The following is a 720-nucleotide window of genomic DNA, read 5'->3' on the forward strand; positions in this document are numbered from 1 at the left end:
CGGACGGGGCAGGGCGGGGAGCGGGAGCTGGGGCAGGCCGTGGCCAACTCTTTGTCCCCTTGTGCCGCCCGGCAGCAGACGGAGAAGTCGCTGAGCAGCATGCTGGACAAGAAGGCGGTGGGGACGCCCGTGACGGCGCCGGGCTCCAGCTTCGCGCCGGGCTTCCTGCGACGGCACTCCACCAGCAACTTGCCGGCCCTGGCCGCGCCGTCCTCCAAGTTCCCTGGCTCGTCGGGCTCCAGCTCGCCGTCCTCCTCGTCGTCCTCGTCGTCCTCGTCGTCCTCGTCGTCCTTCGGTAGCCTGAAGGAGGCGGGCTCGGGCGGCGGGAGCCCGACGGCGCTGCTCAACAAGGAGAACAAGTTTCGGGACCGGTCGTTCAGCGAGACGGGCGAGCGCAGCCAGCACCTCATGCAGCAGCTCCAGCAGCAGCAGGGCGGGAAGGGCGGAGGGGGCGGGGGGGCGCCCATCAACTCCACGCGCTACAAGACGGAGCTGTGCCGCCCCTTCGAGGAGAGCGGCGCCTGCAAGTACGGCGAGAAGTGCCAGTTCGCGCACGGCTTCCACGAGCTGCGCAGCCTCACGCGCCACCCCAAGTACAAGACGGAGCTGTGCCGCACCTTCCACACCATCGGCTTCTGCCCCTACGGCCCACGCTGCCACTTCATCCACAACGCGGACGAGCGCCGCCCCGCGCCTCAGCCCGCGCCCCCCGCCAACGCC

The 720-nt window shown here is 70.8% G+C and overlaps 1 protein-coding gene across 1 annotated transcript in view; it reads left to right on the top strand.

The window, feature by feature from the left end:
• Positions 1 to 6: 6 nt before the first annotated feature.
• ZFP36L2 (ZFP36 ring finger protein like 2) overlaps positions 7 to 720 on the top strand; it is a gene marked incomplete at its 5' end in the record, with an annotated part of 1,149 nt that continues 435 nt past the window's right edge. The window contains one exon of the mRNA XM_019515893.1: positions 7 to 717. Within this exon, the coding sequence (XP_019371438.1) occupies positions 7 to 717 (711 nt within the window). The remainder of the gene's footprint in view (positions 718 to 720) is intronic.

The sequence above is a fragment of the Gavialis gangeticus genome, unplaced genomic scaffold (genome assembly GCF_001723915.1).
Source record: "Gavialis gangeticus isolate Ggan-Ray unplaced genomic scaffold, GavGan_comp1, whole genome shotgun sequence".
Classification (NCBI taxonomy): Eukaryota; Metazoa; Chordata; order Crocodylia; family Gavialidae; genus Gavialis; species Gavialis gangeticus.